A 16,124-nucleotide genomic window follows, 5' to 3' on the forward strand; every position below is an offset into this window, starting at 1 on the left:
CGTTCTGCTCTGTTACATCCAGATAAAATCACATAAAAGTTTGTGGTTGTTATGTGAAATAATGTGAAAAACGTAGTGGGTCGTTATTACTTTTGCAAGACACTGTAATCAGAAAATAGGCTGGACTACCATGCCGTGGTAGCTACGTCATATGTTTGGTAGTAAATAGAGAGTAAATGCAGACAGTGTTTGGTTTGCATAGCGTTGGATCTAGTTACATTATTTCTTGCTCAGACATTTGCATAGTGTTTACATAAGTTTTGTAGCAGTGGAGCCTTTATGGGATATGTAGTGTGTCTGACCTGTGACAGTCGGAGTTTCTCTGGCAGCCTGGCCTAAAAGTGGAGCTCAGATGAATCCCGTCATAGAGTCAGACGTGTTGGAGTATGATTTATCTAAAGGCTCCTCCCCTAATTTGTCATGGTGACCAAGACCAGGTCTTACATTCTTCCAACAAGCTTTGAAAATGAAAGCTGGGAGCCATTTTGCAGACTTTATTTTCAAATATCTTATTGAATGTTTTATGTTGGTTCACCTTGTTCAAATGTAACATGTAATATTTTTCCTGAGCTTGGTGTTTTCCATATTTTAAATAAAATTTGTAGTTAAAATTTAAGCCGTATTTTGTACCCTTGTGACTCCTTTTGCTTTACATTTGTTTGACATTTCAAACTATCATAAGCCCAAAACTCTTCTTGTACATCCAACAGCAGCAGACCTACAAAACTGATCTCATCTGAAAAGCACCGTCAACATGACAGACAGACACTCTTTGTAAACACACTGTTTACAATTCATTGGACAAATAATGATTCAACTACTCTCATAAACTGATTTGAGCAATTAGATAATGTCCTGATAAAGCCCTAGTAAGCACTTCTCAACTCTTCTTATAAGAATTGTTATTTACATTTCTCTCTCTACAAGATTTGTTTTTAGGTTTTAGATATTTTTAGGTAAAGGACACAGATTATGAATCACCATAAAGATGAAAAACGTTTTCAACCTATTTATGATGTGTGGAAATATTTTATATTGACCGAATGGAATGAATCATAAGAAACCCATTCATTATTTTCTGTACCAGTTTCCTCTTGTTCATTCCACCAGAGCTCTGGAACCTATGCAAGAGATGCCAACAGGGTGGGGAACTTTACTGCAAGTAAAAGTGGTTACCTTGATAAAAGTAAAGTAAAAGATCAATCAAATAAAAGTTAAAAGCACCTTGTAAACAGTTTACTTTAAATAAAAGTTACTTAGTTAATTTTAAAGTTATGCTTGTGCATTTCACAAATCAAATGAGAAAAATTTGGTCTCAAACTGTTTCAATTAAAGCAGCAACTTTATAAATAAAAATGCAACATAAAATAAGACATTTTAGCAATATGACATCATAATATTTGGGAGGAATTATAATACGGGCATTGTGTTTCTGTGAAGCTTCTCTGTGGTTTTCCTCGTAATCTGATCTTGGCAGTCCTCATATTTATCCCACCCTTTGCCTAATAAATGCACTGTTCCTGGGTTTAAAAATTAGCAAGTTAACATCCTCTTTCACAACAAGAGGAAGGACAAATAACGCACCTGCAAACTCTGACGTGACATTGACTTTCAAACACAGAAGCTGCTTGTTAGATGTTTTGCTCATGTAGTGAAACTCCTATGAAACCAGATTAACATTTTTCTCGCTTATCTGCACATTATTCAGGTAAGAACATTTTTAAAATGAAAATACAATATGTTTTTGTTGTCATTTTCTTTGCTATAAAAACTGTCAATGTTTTTATTTGAAAAATTTGTGTTTTTAATCTTACATTCAATTTCTTACCAAAAAGCTCTGCTGCAGTTGTTCATGAGCTCTGTGTCATGTAGTTTAAGTTTGAAGATGAACCAAAATGAAGACAGGAGCTTGGATATACTCTTTTTAATGCTTACTGATAAAAAAGGAAACCTGCTTGGAAAATTCTGGGAAAGTGAAAAAGAAATTAAAACAAAAATGGGACAAATCATAGGGAAACCTACAGAGAAACCAGTTTATTCTCATAAATGAGAATTGAGGAGAGTAAACTAAACACTGTGAATATCTTGTTTTTGGTTCTCTTGTTATTCTCCATTCAGGCAGAGGAGGAAAAACCAATGTTTCTACGCTCCTTCGTGGGGGGCGCCGATTTATGTTTTCGCATCCACCTGAGTAATGTGTAGTTGCGCCCCTACTCATGGCACTTCAACAATATTACTTTACCTTTTATCTGGAAATAGTGTCTGTTTATTCTTGCCATACAGTCCTCTGTATTAATTATTGCTTGAAAGGTCTTGTCATACCAGTTTATTCCTCTGTATTTACTTTAGTTTCTTAGTTTATTCTTGCATTTTGTTCTTCATTCATTTCCATTTAGTTTCATTTTATTAGTATTATCCTCTCTTGGTTTATTGCTATGTCCACTTTAGTTTCTTTCCTGTTGCTAAATCATTATCATTTATTGACCATCAGTAATCTCATCACCTGCTGCGCCGCCTAATCGTCATGTGTTTCACATCATGTGTTGATTTTTCCCTGTTCAGCGTCGGATTCTCTGTTTTTATGCCATAATTCACATCTAGTTCGTCGCTCCGTTTTGCCAGCTTCTCATGTTTCAGAATTTTGCGCAATGTGCGCGGCTTTTTTTTTTTTTTTACTCCCTAAGGTGCAGGGCGGTCGGGAAACATATCGATGGGGGAAAGGCAGAATGACATAAACCTTTTAAAACAACGGAAACAATTTCGGTGTACCGTGGTTCCATCAAACCCGTTTCATGTCGGACCACTTGCAGCACCGTGTAAACGCTATAAAATGAACGATCTATATCGTGGTATCACCCATGGAGGGATTTCTTTATTTAAATGGGTTCATTTTTCAGAGAGATACAAAGTGAGGGTATCATGATTTTAGTAATTACATGTTTATAAGAGCGATTTTCTGTTGTCCTTCCATGGAAGTGGGCAGCTTTCAAATGGAAATAAAACACTTTTTAATATAAATTGCTGCTTTGACATGATCACAGAACTGCAAAAACATATGTAGTCTACATAAATACCAGACAAAGTGAATCACAGCAGCTTCAATCAGCCGGTGTAACGCTGAACTGACGCGTAGCGGAGCTGCGCCATGAAGCTACAAACACTGAATAGAAGAAGAGCTGCCATCGATACAGTTGCAGCCAAGCATGATTTAATGTTACACAATTCAGTTTTACCAAGTTGCTCAAAGTCTAAACTGGCATTGTTGTGCATTTAAGGTGTAAAGTTTACCTTAGACCAAACGCCCCCCAAAGGCATCCCAGCGACCCCCTTTTGTAAAAATGTCCGCCAGCGCCCCCTGCCGTCCTCTGAACGCCCCCTGGGGGGCGGTACAGCCCACGTTGAGAACCGCTAGATTAACCAAATGTCTTTCAAGAAAACCAATCACTGGGTTATTGTGGTTGATAATAACTTATTAACATAATTTTTAGGTCAAATTGTTTTGGACCAATGTTTGTGAATTGGCCTAAAGGACATTGCCGGCATGCTGGACGGTCTCTCCACCCCTAAAGTAAACAGACCATCTATCTATGGGAAAGATAGATGAATACATTAACTAACATAGATTAATTAAATTGGCAACATCTAAGTAAACAAACAACAAAGAAGTGATCAATAGGAACCCAAGTAAGACTAAAAGTCCAAATACATACAGATCATGACATGTTAAGCAAATTGATAAATTAATTTTTACATGCAGTTTGTTTAAAACACTGAAACTCAGCAGCTGTTTTCATCTTTTTACAGTCTGATGGCGGCTCTGTCTGAGAACGTGCTGACAGTCAGCATGTTACTGAGTGTCGTCTTTCTTCCAGGTGAGAAGTTTGTTGTCTTCCTTTCATTTGGAGACATTACATGAGTCATTACTCTGAAATATGTAATCTTGATATTGTTTAGAGGCTCAAGCTTATAGTGGACAACAGGAAGAAAGGTGTCAATCTGTAGCTTCTTACCCTAAATAGAGGCTGTGTGGATGTGATGACGAAGACCTGAAAGAGCTTTTACTTTGTAGTTCTCAGAAGGAGCAACATCCCTGAGAGATTGCTGCTGTCCTTTTATCTTTGCTTCATCTTAACTTACTGTCTCTGTCCGGTTTTCCAGCTGCATAGTAACAAAATAAAAAAAGCTCCACAGTTGCCTTAGTGTCGCCCAGCAGATAATCGGCTATAATCTGCCAGGAAATTATAACTGAATACTTCTTGCTGATCAAGAAATTTATCTTCAGGAAGATTTTGCTCCACATCATGTTTATTATTTGTCTGTTATTACAGGTGATTTTGCTGGTTGTCCAGATCCAGTCCTTATTGCTAACACACCTGGGCAGATGGAAGCTCTGAGTGGATCTTGTTTGCAAATCCCATGTAGCTTCAATTCAACACATTCCACATTTGGCCAAAGTAACGTTTATTACGGAATTTGGTTGAAAAATAACCCATATTTTAAGCAACATCCAAGCGCTCTTATTTTCAACAGCAGTGGGTCAGTTAACATTTATTCACTGAATATGATTGGAAATCTGAGTCAGGAAGACTGCACCACTGAGTTTCCTGATTTAAATACGACTTACACTGACAACTACTACCTCCGCATTGAGAACGGGGTATTCAAGGCATTAGATGTTTGTCATCCTATTAATATAACAGTAAAAGGTAAGAAACTTTTTGCTTGTTTATGATAGTGAAGTACAATGTTAATAAGAATTTTTTATATCCATCAATCAACAAATTTTTATTTTTTATTTTATTGATGCCAGATAAAATAGGCAAATTTAAAAAAAAGGAAATAAAACAATGTCAAAGAATGATCAATTTGAAAACTTCTGCTTTTGTTTACATTCCAAAAATGAAAAGAATGTCTTTAATATCCATTTCTTTCAAATAAAAATCTGTATTGGATTTACATTATGGAAGTAAAAAAAATACAATTGTAATTTTTGACCGCATTCTTTCAAATTTCTATCTGTATATTGGCAATTTAAATGAATTATTTTCAGTGACAGATAATATTTCTGAAGCGCTATAAAACAATATTACCAAACATGAGTTTAATATTACTTGTACTTTCACTGTAAAAAGTGATTGTGTGTTAAAATTGCTGAACTTAAAAATGTTGATTACATTATTTAATTTAGGACGTTGTAATTGTAAACCAATAGTGAATTTATGATTTTGTATACTCAAAAATTGACAGATGGACAATCACTGCCCAAGTTTTTTCAGACAGAACAAGATATGTTCTCCATGAGTTTAAAAAAACTCTAGCTTTTGTCCTTGATACATAACCTAGGAATTATTGTGGATTTAAAACAATTAAAACAAGTGAAAAAAATAGATAAATAAAACTTGAACACGGAAATGAGAAATTCATTTTTAACCAGTTTGTTTGATGTAAAACCCCAGATTCTCCTTGGAGTCCCAGCATTAATGTTCCCTCTGACCTGAAGGAGCATCAGTCTGTCACTGTAACCTGCTCAGCTTTCACTCCCTGTCCAAACTCACCTCCTGAACTCACCTGGAATCTCCAACAAGACTCTCTCAGTCAATCAGAGAAAAACACAAATGGAACTTTTACAACTAAAATTCAGGAGAACATCACTCTGTCAGGCACACATGATGGATACAACATCACATGTTCTGCCAGATATCCTGTGATTGGAGGAGACAAGACAGCAGAGACAGAAGTGACTCTCAGTGTTTCATGTAAGTGATCCTATCAGCAGGTCATGGTTCCTCTGTTTCTGATCAATAAAGTTCATGTGTCTCATTTTCCTCAGATGCTCCTAGAAACACCTCAGCATCCATCAGTCCATCAGGTTTGGTGTCAGCAGGTAGCTGGGTGGAGCTGAGCTGCTCCAGCAGAGCCAAACCTCCACCCAGATTCACCTGGTTCAAGAAAAGCACAGAGGGAGACATTAATGTATCTGAGGGGCCGGCTTACTTCAATGCCACTGAGGGAGGAGAATATTACTGTATGGCCACAAATGATCTGGGTAATGAAACATCATCCAGTGTTTGTGCTGGAATCAAAGGTAATGGTTTTATGCTTCTTGTTTCAGATTATTTCAAAGCATGTGTTTCCTTAAAGCTGCATTAGGTAACCTTTACTAAAAATATATATGTTTTTGATATTTCTTAAACTATCACGTTGTATTGGCAGTAAGAGACAGATAATCTGTCTAAATGTGAAAGAAATTTTCTGAAAAAATAAAGTTAAGCTCCTCTGCCTCCTCCATGTGGTCCTATTGCTATCTACAGAAATGCAACCCAGTCAGAAACAACCAATGAGAGACAGGAGGAAGGTGGATATCACTGTCCATCATGTCTATTGACAGATATTTTGCTGCAGCTGTTTGTGTTTGTGGAGAAACAATGAAAACTGATTAATATAGAATAGAAATTATTGTGCAATAGCAGATAAATGACAATTACAGCAATTTGATTCAGAGAAAATGAGAAACATATGAAAGGAGTAAATTGAATAAAAATATGGCAGAGGAAGGATACATATTTTAATACCATGAGGTCATAAAACATACCGTTCTCCAGTCCAGAAGATTGTTAACAGAGTTGGTTAATTCAAACAGTTACAAATGTGCATGTCTCTTTGTGCATTAGAAGACAAACTACTGACAAATAGTTTCAAGAAAAAACAGCAACAGTAAAGTTATACAGATACCAGCATGTATGTCATGTATGTAAACACTTATTGAGTTTGATGGTTGTAAAGTCTAACAGTGGCTGGGAGGAAGGATCTATGATAAATCTCCTTACTGCACTTAGGATGCATCAGTCTGTCACTGAAGCAGCTCTTCAGTTCAGCAGCAGCTTCATGCAGGTTGTGGGAGACATTGTCCATCAGTGATGTTCTTTTAGCCAGAGTCCTTTTGTCTCCCACTACCTGCACTATGTGTCGTCATTCTTACTAGCCTGTACATTCACAGCTAGCTCCCCTGTTGGGGAGGAGCTGTAGCGTAGCAGAGAGTAAGGGGAAGGGTGTGAGCAGTGCTTACATGAGCTTGATTGACTGAGCTTTAAAGATTAAGTAGGGAGTTCTGAGAAAACCTAGCCTGAAATGTTGAACAAGGAAACCACACAGCTCCTCTCCCTTGTTCTCTGCTGTGCTACATTCCTCCCTCCACAGCTTCTGCATCACATTACAGCCTGTCATGAAAGTGAGAAGGTTTTCCTGGATCCTCTGCCATTAGCTCAGCTACATCGCACTGGCAATATATACCGAAATCCACAGCAACCTTTGTGTGGAGGAAGGTTGTGACCAGCATGTACCCAAGCCTGACTGAGTGCAAAGACCATCCTGACTCTGATTGGTTGTTTCTCACTGGGAGTGATGCATTTCTGCAGAGGGCAGTAGGACAGCAGAGAATGCAGAGGAGCTTAATTGTTTTCAGACCATCTCCCTCATTTTATACTGCCAGGACATGGTGACAGTTTTAGCAAATATGTCAAATATGTTATAACCGTTATCTACTGCAGCTTTAAGATCATGTAGATACATTTTTATAAAACAAAGCAACACAGAATAACATGATCTGAATTAGTTATTTTGAAGCTCAAATCTACAAGTAAAGTTATGGTTGGACCAAAATATTACTTGTATATTTTTTTCAAAAAACTTATGTTTTCATGTAAAACTCCAGATTCTCCTTGGAGTCCCAGCATTAATGTTCCCTCTGACCTGAAGGAGCATCAGTCTGTCACTGTAACCTGCTCAGCTTTCACTCCCTGTCCAAACTCACCTACTGAACTCACCTGGAATCTCCAACAAGACTCTCTCAGTCAATCAGAGAAAAACACAAATGGAACTTTTACAACTAAAATCCAGGAGAACATCACTCTGTCAGACACACATGATGGATACAACATCAGATGTTCTGCCAGATATCCTGTGATTGGAGGAAACAAGACAGCAGAGACAGAAGTGACTCTCAGTGTTTCATGTAAGTGATCCTGTCAGCAGGTCATGGTTCAGCTGTTTCTGATCAATAAAGTTCATGTGTCTGATTTTCCTCAGATGCTCCTAGAAACACCTCAGCATCCATCAGTCCATCAGGTTTGGTGTCAGCAGGTATTTGGGTAGAGCTGAGCTGCTCCAGCAGAGCCAAACCTCCACCCAGATTCACCTGGTTCAAGAACAGCAAACATGGAGCCATGAATGTATCTATGGAGCAGGTTTATGGATTCAATGTTACTGAGGGAGGAGAGTTTTACTGTAGGGCCACAAATGATCTGGGTAATGAAACATCATCCAGGGTCTGTATTGGAATCAAAGGTAATTATTTTCTGCTTCATGTTTCAAACATGTGTTTATTGCAGTGGTTCCCAATGTGTGGGGTATGCCCGCTGGCAGGACGGGGGGCGCTGAGAAGATTGAGAAAAAAAAAACAAAAAACAAAACCTCTCAAGGAGCTGTTCATGTTTTAAACCCATTTCGCACAGTGGCTTTTTAAAAATGTATTGATGATAACAAGGTTGACAATTGTGACAAATAAAAAAAAAAACATTTTTGAAATAACACTGACAGCAAAGATAACTCATTTACAGTATAGAATAAGAAAAAAAAAACAGTTACACAAAAGTGATTCACTATAAAGACGGTTTGTAGTTTGTTTTGTTGCAACCTAAAGTTTGAAATAAACTTCAGTGGAGTTTGAAAAGAAAATAAGTGCATAGGTTTATGTCTGGTTGAACGATGTGTTTGCCGATTTGTTTTTTTTGTAGGGGTGGGGGCCAGGGGGATTTTATTGTAATCCATAGGGGGGCCTTGAAGAAAATCTTTGGGAACCACTGGTTTAATGTGAGGTGCTGAATGGAAAAAGACAGATTAATATTGCCAGAGTTTCTTTTATCCTACAAGCAGATCTATAACCTATATATTACTATTACTTTGCATGTTTTTGTGAAATGTGTTTTAATGTGAATCACCAGATTCTCCTCTGACTCCCAGCATTAATGTTCCCTCTGACCTGAAGGAGCATCAGTCTGTCACTGTAACCTGCTCAGCTTTCACTCCCTGTCCAAACTCACCTCCTGAACTCACCTGGAATCTCCAACAAGACTCTCTCAGTCAATCAGAGAAAAACACAAATGGAACTTTTACAACTAAAATCCAGGAGAACATCACTCTGTCAGACACACATGATGGATACAACATCACATGTTCTGCCAGATACCCTGTGATTGGAGGAAACAAGACAGCAGAGACAGAAGTGACTCTCAGTGTTTCATGTAAGTGATCCTATCAGCAGGTCATGGTTCAGCTGTTTCTGATCAGTAAAGTTCATGTGTCTCATTTTCCTCAGATGCTCCTAGAAACACCTCAGCATCCATCAGTACATCAGGTTTGGTGTCAGCAGGTAGCTGGGTGGAGCTGAGCTGCTCCAGCAGAGCCAAACCTCCACCCAGATTCACCTGGTTCAGGAACAACAAAACATTCTCTGAAGGACATTCCAGCGTCACAGTGACTCAGGGAGGAAACTATTTCTGTTTGGCTACAAATGATCTGGGTCACAATATATCATCAGTTATAGTAGTTATTACGAAAGGTAATTATTAAACTTCACTGTCTACTTTGAGAAATAGCTGCCTGTAATTATTTATAATAGATTTGTCTGTTTTCTTTCTGCAAGGTGAAAATCTTTTGGTGCCCGTCACCGTGGTGATTATTGTGGTCATCTGCTTTCTTGTTTTTCTGATTGTGTCTATTTGGTGAGTTTCACATTTAAACATCTTGACATGAGATAAAGACCTGAACCTATTAAGTAGAATACATACTCTAAACTTTTATAAAGATTCAATTATCTAGTATTAGACCAGTTACGAGATTTTTTAAAAAGTGTTACATCAAAATTGAGTTATAGGAGAAGCTTTCGACGAGGATGTATTTTGTTCATTTTACATTCCTTGTTTTTTAACAGCAGGAATTGTTACATCTGGAAACCAGTAAATTACGTCAGTAAATTAATACCAAGCTCAAAATGGCCGAATTAAGTTTTGCAGAAGTTTTTATAGATATTATTCAGATTGTTGATATAATTTAATCAATCAATGGAGGCTTTGTGGATGCAGAGCAGAACCAAAAAGCAGAGAAACCGAAGGAGGGAGTTTGAACCAACTATTTCATCGATAATGGGAAAAGGTTCCATCTCGATATAGAGACTCCAATGTCTCTGTCTGATCATGCAGCCAGACAGAGATTTAAAAAGAATACGGCATGTGGGTACAGTTACCACTACCAGTGTGTGAATATGTGAACAATTGAAGTTACTGTGAATCTGCAACTGCATTGAACTTGATCCTAAGGCAGTAGTTGCTGACTACCACATTACGTAAATCATGGTTGCACAAGTCTAGAATCTAAGATCTACCATCCTACCAACTAATCAAATTTTCTTGCCCATAGGCAACACGTCCAACTTTCTCCCAACAGCATGAATAGAGCACTTCCGCTCTTTTCAGCCCCTTAAAACCAGATTTGTGCCACTTCATATGTGGTACTAGATGGGATACATATAGTGTATAGTGTATTTATAGTAACATGTAATTTTGAAAGAAACTGTTATCAGAACGGACATGCTACATTCATCCAAATTTTACATCATTGCTGTGAACTGTGCATTATTATTCTGCAGCATATGTAATCATTCCAGACATAAACAGTAACTGGAAATTGTAATTATGAAATTATGAAATAAGTCTGTGTCACTGAAGCACATCACATGACAACTCCACTGCTCTCCGGGCTCCAACTACACATCCAAACAAGCTTCTCTACAGAAATTGCAGTTCTGCAAAAGACCATTGCTGTTAGTTCTTCCTTTTTATTGACTTCCTCTGTGTTATGATTTTGTGACAATACTGTTGACTCCCAGTAATGTCACAAAGATCTCTTCATAGATAGCTGCATCCATTATTACTTCTCTAAACAGTGTGTTGCTGTGTGATATCTATGTTCTTCTTCTGCACAAGGGGGTCATATCTGCATCTTAAACGATTCACACACAAGTCTGAATCCATCATTCAGTAAGTCGTATGAAGGACCATAAAAAAAATGGATTTCAGCAAAAAAACTAAAACATTTGAATTAAGCATGAAGACCTGCTATATTAAGGTAGCTTAAAATTTGCAGGATGGTAGCTCTGGAGATCCGGACTTTGGCATCATAGAACTAAAACAAAGACTCTGAAGTTTTCTGGAGCCTCCTTTATGTGAACACAATGAAACACTGAGAATGGGGATTAATAGGGAGTTTGACCTTCAAGTGTCAGTGTTTTGGTCCCACTCACACCTTGTACAACTCCTTAAGCCACGGTGGATTATTTCTTTGTCACTGGTATTGTCACTGCTTATGTAGCTATCTCTAAGACATACTGCTGCAATGCATCCTGGGAGCCTTTTTGGGATGAACAACATTGAAGTCCATTATGTCTCTTGCTAAGAAACACGCTAGTAGAACTGACACCATCGGCCCAATTGGCCCATTGGGCCGTAACAATACTGCAAGTATGGGGAATGTCCATTTACGCTGTCTTCATTGTTTTATGAAAATGACATTGCTTGAGGTTCCAACAATATTTCAGGCTAACCAGATATAAATGGGATTGAATTATGGTAATTATCTTTTACAAATGGGGCTGCACAGTGGCGCAGTTGGTAGAGCTGTTGCCTTGCAGCAAGAATGTTCTGGGTTCAATTCCCAGCCCTGGCATTTCTGCATGGAGTTTGCATGTTTTCCCTGTGCATGGTGGGTTTTCTCAAGGTACTCCAGTTTCCTCCCACAGTCCAAAAACATGACTGTCAGGTTAATTGGCCTCTCCAAATCGCCCCTAGGTGTGAGTGTGAGTGTGTGTGTGTGTGCACACACTCACACACTCACACCTAATTGCCCCTAGGTGTGAGTGTGTGTGTGTGCATGGTTGTGTGTCTCTGTGTTGCCCTGCGACAGACTGGCGACCTGTCCAGGGTGTACCCCGCCTCTCGCCCGGAACATCAGCACCAGCACCGCTCCCAACCCGACTGAGGGACAAGGGTGTAAGAAAATGGATGGATGGATAGATTTTTTACAAATGTTTTTTGCATGTTAGTCTTGACTCTCGCTCTGTTTGTGCTGTCACCTGAAACACAGCACCATTATTCTGACAACTCTCTAATGTCTTGCAGGTATTTTAAGACCAAACATTCAGCGCCACAAAAGACTCAGGTGGGGGAATGTTCATCCTTTGTGGAGAGCACTAAAGTGAGATTTTGTTTGTTCCATGCTAATTTTTTTTTCTGCAGAGTCAAGTGGGTGTTGACGGTGGTGTTCAGAATCCGGCATTTGAGAAAAAGGAAGAACTGCATTATGGGGAAATCAAAATTATCAAGAAGACGCCTACAGCAGCAGTGATTTCAGTGCATGACAATGAACAGCAGGAGACGGTGTACGCACAGGTCACAGTGTCAAAACCAGGAAAGATCTCAACACAGGCTGCTGACAGTCGAGAGAATAACTACACTGAAGAGAAGAAAAAATAACGTTTATCATTAGATAAAAAAGTTAGTTTTTTTTTGCTTTTTGTTATGAATCAATTCACTTTAGACAAAAAGAGGATTTATTTCTTTCAACCTGCAGGTCCTCGAGTCTTTGTGGTCTTTACTCCATTTTCTCCGACAATTTCAACATTGAACTTTTTCTTAGCTAAGAATTTCAAACAGGTCTTTTTTTTTGTAAAAAACAAACAAAAAAAAACAAACAAAAAAAAACAAGGCTATTCGGGAAAGATTTTTGAAAATATGATAGCTCTCATTAACACTCAAAGTACAAATCAGTTTTGCTAATTTTGAAAATATGTAGCAAACTTAGCTTCCCCTAAATTGGTTTTTCCAGATGAATTGTAAAGCACCAATTTATGTGGCTGATTTGCAGTGGTGGAGAAAGTACTCAAAAAATTTACTTAAGTAAAAGTACAAATACACAGTCAAAAATGTACTTAAGTAAAAGTCAAAGTACCACATTAACATTTTACTTAAGTAAAAGTAAAAAAGTCCTGGTTTTTAAAAATACTTAAGTATTAAAAGTAAAAGTACTCGCTGAATGCATTACCTAATCGCTAATATCATTAAGTGAACCGATCGTATTTAATTTTAATACATCAGAAATGTGCCATTTTAATGAACAATGGCACAGATTAAACATGTTCTTATTGTGTTTATTCTCTGTAACAGTTTAGACTTAGATATGTGATTCTATGAATCATAATTTCAGGGATGGAAACATTTTGTCTCCTGTCCTAACATAGCATGAACTTCATTAGTCACATTTATTTAGAAAGAAATCCAACTGAAAGGGGATGTAAAGAAGGTGCGGGCAGGGTGGAGGACATGCAACCAAGGAGCCATGTAGCAGAGTTGTAGTCAAGACCACCGAACCCGAGACCAAGACCAGCGCCCCGCGCTAAATGACACAATAACATCAAGTTTACCTATCAAAATTGGTTTTCAGATTGATCTGAAAGATCCACATTCCCATAAAAACACCTAGATATTAAATACTTAGAGCTGAAATATATTTAACCAGTATCAATTAAAACTCACTTCATTCTGTTTTGCTTTCATCGCTGTGCTACAATCCGCAGAGGTCTCCTGCTATTCCTAGAAAAATAACGCCCTGGGCGGTTGCCCATATTGCATATGTCAGAAACCACAACTGAAACATCGCAATTAACGGTAAATAACGTTCAACTATGAACACTGTCCAACGGCGCAACAAGTAACTAAGCAGAATGAGCACCGTGACTGTTCTCACCCTCCCTCCCACTGTGATGTTTGCCACCATGACAGGAGATGAAATCAATCAATGAGCAATGAGCATGCTCTGTGTTCATAGTTCAACTTTTACTTATTCAGCGATTAAATGAAATGTATATATATATATATATATATATATATATATATAGCTACCGCAGTGTACACAAGAACAAAGAACGGCTCTCAGTGAGGCTTCAGTCCTTGGGACTTAGTAAAGATCCGTCCAGAAGAATCGGATCGTTCCTGAATGAACGATCCGATTCTTGCAGACTTTGGTCACAGCGTTGTCCCATATTTGCACACCTCAGTCAAAACCTCCACACAATAATTCAGCGCATGAGTGACAACTTTTTTTCATCAGATGCAACATGTGTCTCAGTACAGCTAGCTTTGCTAGCACAGATCTTACCTTTCTTTAAGCTTTCCTTCCAAGTGACGCTAAAAGTTGGACGAAGTCCCCACCGTCTGTGAAAGCGAAGCGCTGCTAATTTTACATGTCGCCATATCAATTTATGCAGCGCTATTATATTATAGACAAACATCTCCTCCCGCTCAGAGGAAACCACTGCGCATGTCTGGAGCTCCGAGTGCGAGTAAAGGTGGAGGCGATGGGTGACAAGAGGCACTAAGTCACGTTATTGCTCGGATTTTACGGCGCCACCTTAAATCCCTGAACTTCACATTTTAACGGAAGAAAAGAGCAACGAGACTTGGATGTAACGGGTAACGCGACAGTTTGTAGAAATGTAGTGAAGTAGAAAGTACAGATACTTACTGTAAAATGTAGTGGAGTAAAAGTAGAAAGTCCCCATTATTAAATCTACTTAAGTAAAGTACAGATACACGAAAACTGTACTTAAGTACAGTAACGAAGTACTTGTACTTCGTTACTTCCCACCACTGCTGATTTGTAAACTTTCAATTGGAAACTTCAAAATCTGAATTGCTTTGGTTGACTTTTCAAGTTAGCTATTTATATTCACACTTTTATTTTAAAAGGGGTTAAACTGTTTTTATTGAGTTTCCTGTCCTCATATTTTCTCTTTTTTTTCCTCCAATAACTTTATTTAAAATAAGAAAAATACAGTAGCAAATGAAATGGACAAAATAAAAAAGATATGAACATAAACATATTATAGAAATGCAAATTAATGTCAAAAGCATTTGTGATTGAGGGTTGTAGTCTTTCAAGGGCTTTAGCATTTAAACTGGTATGTATATATATATATATATATATATATATATATATATATATATATATATATATATATATATATATATATACTACTGTATATACTACTACTGTATATATATATATATATATTTTTTTTTTTTTTCTTATATACAGTAATAAGAAAATATAAATTTCTTTTTTTTTTTGCAGATGTTTGGAGGCATGAATATGAACATGAATATCATATTTGCCATAAATAAGAAAAGAAAGCTAATGTTTAAAGGTTTTGTACATTCCACAGCCTTATTTGTTACAGTCCAGTTAGGACAAGCTTATATTAAAAGTAAAGATCGCTTGATCCTTGGATCACTAAAATTAGTGTTCAATTCAAGGATAATCGTGTCAGCAGGTTGCAGTTAATTTCGACTACGTTTCTTTTGTAGCCAGAATTAAATTAAATCCTTTGTACATAGTTTTGATCTGCTTATACAAATGAAATACTTTGGATTTATTTGATTATATATTTGATCTGTTTATCACATTGTGTTTTTAAGATGATATCGGTTGTAAAATTGTGCTTCATAAATCTAAAATAAATGCAACTAAATCAAGCTCTTCACCTTCGGCTTCTCTGGTGTGGTAATTTCATTAAGTCTGGATAACCTCTATTCAAGTTCCAAAAGTGTCATCTAATAATACTTGAGAGGGAGGTGGAATAACTGCAAATTAAAAATTGTGTTTTTCATTTTATTGACTAATTAATTAGAATATAAACATCACATGATGGCTAAAAAAAAAAGCTGGTTTGTCAATTGGAATGCTCTGACTTGAGTGAAAATGCTAAATAGATCATTTAAATATGATGAAAAGGAGAACAATGATTGTAATATGGACTGAATGCTGAACTGAGGGAAGCCAAGATGGGAGCTTTGTGTGTTTATGTTGGAAGATGGGCTGTTGAGTTCTGGATAGTTTGTGGATAAGGAAGAGAAGAGTAGTCCAGGAAAGCATACAGGTTTCTAAATTACTCACATGCAAAGGATAATTATGGGTTAACTCTTACTGTCAATTGAAATGAAAAAAGAGCAGAGATT

At 37.4% G+C, this 16,124-nt stretch overlaps 1 protein-coding gene across 1 annotated transcript; it reads left to right on the forward strand.

Annotated features, from left to right (window-relative positions):
* Window positions 1–13: 13 nt before the first annotated feature.
* LOC103482499 (B-cell receptor CD22-like) lies at window positions 14–13,572 on the forward strand. The gene is made up of 10 exons (XM_081601655.1): window positions 14–1,708; window positions 3,805–3,872; window positions 4,329–4,706; window positions 5,457–5,756; window positions 5,831–6,085; window positions 7,712–8,011; window positions 8,086–9,616; window positions 9,701–9,779; window positions 12,231–12,270; window positions 12,348–13,572. Exons 2-7 carry the CDS (start codon window positions 3,809–3,811, stop codon window positions 8,493–8,495), a joined length of 1,707 nt encoding a protein of 568 aa, XP_081457781.1. The 5' UTR covers window positions 14–1,708; window positions 3,805–3,808; the 3' UTR covers window positions 8,496–9,616; window positions 9,701–9,779; window positions 12,231–12,270; window positions 12,348–13,572.
* The last annotated feature ends 2,552 nt before the right edge of the window (window positions 13,573–16,124 follow it).

The sequence above is a fragment of the Poecilia reticulata genome, chromosome 20, assembly GCF_904066995.2.
Source record: "Poecilia reticulata chromosome 20, P_reticulata-male-v2, whole genome shotgun sequence".
NCBI classification, from domain to species: domain Eukaryota; kingdom Metazoa; phylum Chordata; class Actinopteri; order Cyprinodontiformes; family Poeciliidae; genus Poecilia; species Poecilia reticulata.

Excerpts from the sequence above, each read along its gene's own strand:
- LOC103482499 (XM_081601655.1), top strand. The coding sequence starts at position 3,809 with ATGGCGGCTCTGTCTGAGAACGTGCTGACAGTCAGCATGTTACTGAGT. Across the intron at positions 3,873-4,328 it reads GAGTGTCGTCTTTCTTCCAG|GTGATTTTGCTGGTTGTCCA; the intron begins GTGAGAAGTTTG and ends CTGTTATTACAG. Across the intron at positions 6,086-7,711 it reads TGTTTGTGCTGGAATCAAAG|ATTCTCCTTGGAGTCCCAGC; the intron begins GTAATGGTTTTA and ends GTAAAACTCCAG.